This window comes from Gobius niger (assembly GCF_951799975.1).
Source record: "Gobius niger genome assembly, chromosome: 20".
Lineage (NCBI taxonomy): Eukaryota > Metazoa > Chordata > Actinopteri > Gobiiformes > Gobiidae > Gobius > Gobius niger.
In genome coordinates, this window is record NC_136871.1 from 18,936,986 (window position 1) to 18,940,346 (window position 3,361).

Sequence of the window (3,361 nt, forward strand, 5' to 3'; positions counted from 1 at the left end):
ATCAAAATCTGATCCATTTGACCTGAACTGAGCTCAGTTTTATAATTTTTCTCTTTTCTTTTTCTTTTTGACAGCAAGTAACAGCGGGTTCACTTGGCAATGCAATGGGCCATAAGCAATTCCAAATGGCTTCAGGTTAATCATTAAATCAATGCAGTTGAAAGACAGCAGAATCAAAGTGTGTAGTTGAGTCAGATATGAAAAGCATCATTATCACCTTCAGATAACCCATATATACACAATCCAAGTTGCTGACATTGATAAAACAGCTCACTGTTCTTTGTTGCATATAGTGGTGGGTCTGTAGCTCCTATGGCATTGAAATCAAACATGAAAAAATACTTTGCGTAAATATACAAATCTACAGAACCAGTTACGACAGGGATTTAATGACATACACTCATATTACCTTTTGCACAGTTTTAGCTTTCGTGTCATTTCCTCTGGTTGTCAAAGGAGTCAATTTGAATATGACATAACACTGCCATCTAGTGGACGAGGAACTGCACTCACATGGTGTGCTTTTGTGTGAGTGTTTTGCATATAGTTTTGAAACATCTCTTGTGCCATAGCAACTTATTGTTGTAAGTATCTTGTGTATATGTACACACTTTAAATTTCTGCTCCCTTGTGGGTTTAAAAAAAAAAACTGGTCGGTGCATGATGGTATTATAAAACAGTCGTGGTAGTGGGTAGTTTTGAACTAGTGATCTAGTTTCTTTAAAGGTTGTGCTCAATGCTTATTATCTCATTAAGCTCCCCATCAGCTGCACATTCAATGGCCATTAGTCTACATTGTGTCATTTTGGAAGATTTAAATGTACAACACAATTTTTTAAATATTAAGGCAGAGTACAGATACAGATAGCAATGAAACATATATCAGCAAAGGAATTTACACACATACTATTTGAGAAATAACTTGCCATGATTAGGGGAGAAAATTATGTCTCATATCCAACTGCAGTTATTTATGCGTTCTATTTCTTAACTGGTGATTGTTCATAGATGAGATCATTTGTAATCTTGACTTTGGTCTTGGTTTCCCGACTATCAAGGCCAGAAAAACTGAAGTTGTTGTTGTTGCTTAAAGCAAAGCTTTAAAAAATAGCTTTTTGCACATGACAAATGTATAATTTAAAAAACAAAGAGAAGGATGATGACACATGCTCTGTTTATTTTGCAGTGAGAAAAAAACATACAAACATAAAGTGCAAGCAGATGCTTAAAAGAATAATGTTAAATATCCTAGTAATAAGAATAATACCAAAACTTTGACTTGTAGCATTTTGTCAGGTTTATTCTGTACAAGTGTTTTTTTTAAGTGTTTAGAATTTAGGCCTGTTGTGTCGAGTAAAGCATCTTTATTGGTTGCCTCCCTTTGCTGCATCAAACATCTTTTTGCGGCCCTCCATTCCTGACATGGCTTCCACATTTTTCCTCCAGTCGCTCACTTCCGCAGTTTTCTCCTGAAGACGTAAAAAGACAATGACACAGCAACGTTCGTACTGAATGTTATTCATACATTTCGTATAATCATACCTTCTCCGTGTCCTCCTTTTTAACAGATTTCAGATTTGCTCGTAGATCCAGCGAGACTTTGTGTTTTGAGCCCAGGAGCGAGCGCAGGATGGCATCAGCCGAGACCCTCACTCTTCTGAGGCTAGGCCTCTTAAACTTCCCTCGGAGGTCCAGCACCTTGATGTTCAGGTCTTTTATCTGAAAGAGTGTTGTGTAACTATCTTTAATGTTGTGTCTTATTTCTGTCGTCCACTTACCTCTCTGGTGTTGTGCAGCACTTTGGCCTCAATGTCATACCGCTCCTCATCCACAACGTCTATTTTGGTGTGTAGCTCTTCACACAGATCCTACAGCAGAGAGATTATGGAGCTAGAAAAGGATCACTTTGAATTACATGAATAAGCAAACAGTACCTTGAGCTTCTGTATTGACATCATGTTAGTTTGAATCGGAGGAGCTTTTTCATCAAGATATCTGGCCTTTTGTTCCTCTTTTTCCAGCATCTCCTGCTCCAGCTCCTCTTTGGCTTTAGCAACCATCAAGCTCTGCAGTGGACAAGGTATAGCACTAAGTTCCATAGGAATTGTATCTGTGGTGAGTCTATGTTCACACAAGCACCCACCTTCAGCATGAGCTTTCGGGACGCGGAAATTTTGGATTTCTGCAATAGAGACATTTGTAAAACAAAAAAAACCTCATCAGTCATTTTTTCTTTTCAGGTGTAATTTTCATGTAATGGTTGTTAAATCCTACCTCTGGTCTATGGGTTTCATGAGAACATGGGAAAAACAAAACAAAATGGAGTGTTTATATTCTTTCAACAACAGTTCCTGCTTTAAGCTCATGGTTAAGACTCTGTTGACACTGACACACAATGGAAAGAAAGACAATCCACTTACGCTTTCTCAGGCATCTTGGCTATTCACGTTCCCCCTGGAAGACAAAAATAAAACCTTTTGGCTTTTGAAGTGGCAGACACAGGGGACCACTGAGGTCTAATACGTCAGTGAGTCTCAACTATGTTGTCAATTTTAGCTCCATTAAACGGACATATGTTCTCCCTGGATATAACATGTGTGTAGCATAGGTAAATGTTATCAGATTGCATCATGGTTCACTAGAATATCAAAACATTGTTTTGATTGCAAAGAAACATCAAGTCCCTTGTTTTGTTGTTCCATCTCATTGGACACAAGCTGGACCTAGTCCTATTTTCACCTCCGAGTGGTGATAGTTGAGTCTGCCAGGAGGCAAAGTGATGGCAGATAGGCAGAAGCAATTTCAAGCCAACATGGCAGCTCGTCCACAGATAAAGGACCTCACACTTATCGCCACTGTCCCACCAACACAGGCTCAACCACTGGACAAAACACAAATAGAGCTTTTCTTGGAAAGAACTCGCCTGGACTAACCGCGCGTTAGCAGGCATTACAGATATGGCAAGTATTGGTAATCAAGCCGTTATTCAATGTTTTTCATACAACTTTTCACTATTTGTGACTTATGATTTAGCTTTTTTTTTAAATTTTTTGCATGATGTTTCAGGGGCATCTAAACAGTCGTCTGGTGTCAAAATGCCCACATTTATCAGACATTTTTTAACATTTTACTACAAATGAAACAAAACAATTTTGTGTTACAAAGAACCACATAAAACCTCTGTTTGATACTCTGTTTTAGATTATTTAATTATTTCTGAAACAAAGGGAACTGCCAAGTTTAACCTAGAATGAGCTGAAGCAAACATATTAAAAACATAACATAACATAAACATGTTTAAGCCCTGGGTTAGACACTTAAATAACTAGCCAGATTTGTTTGGCAAGTTATTTTGCACAAG

At 38.0% G+C, this 3,361-nt stretch overlaps 1 protein-coding gene across 1 annotated transcript; it reads right to left on the bottom strand.

Annotated features, from left to right (window-relative positions):
• Nucleotides 1-1,265: 1,265 nt before the first annotated feature.
• LOC306979904 (troponin I, slow skeletal muscle-like) lies at nucleotides 1,266-2,190 on the bottom strand. The gene is made up of 5 exons (XM_079579063.1): nucleotides 2,144-2,190; nucleotides 1,935-2,066; nucleotides 1,779-1,868; nucleotides 1,543-1,719; nucleotides 1,266-1,469 (listed from the first exon to the last, which is right to left on the bottom strand). Exons 1-5 carry the CDS (start codon nucleotides 2,150-2,152, stop codon nucleotides 1,365-1,367), a joined length of 513 nt encoding a protein of 170 aa, XP_079435189.1. The 5' UTR covers nucleotides 2,153-2,190; the 3' UTR covers nucleotides 1,266-1,364.
• Between the last annotated feature and the right edge of the window lie 1,171 nt (nucleotides 2,191-3,361).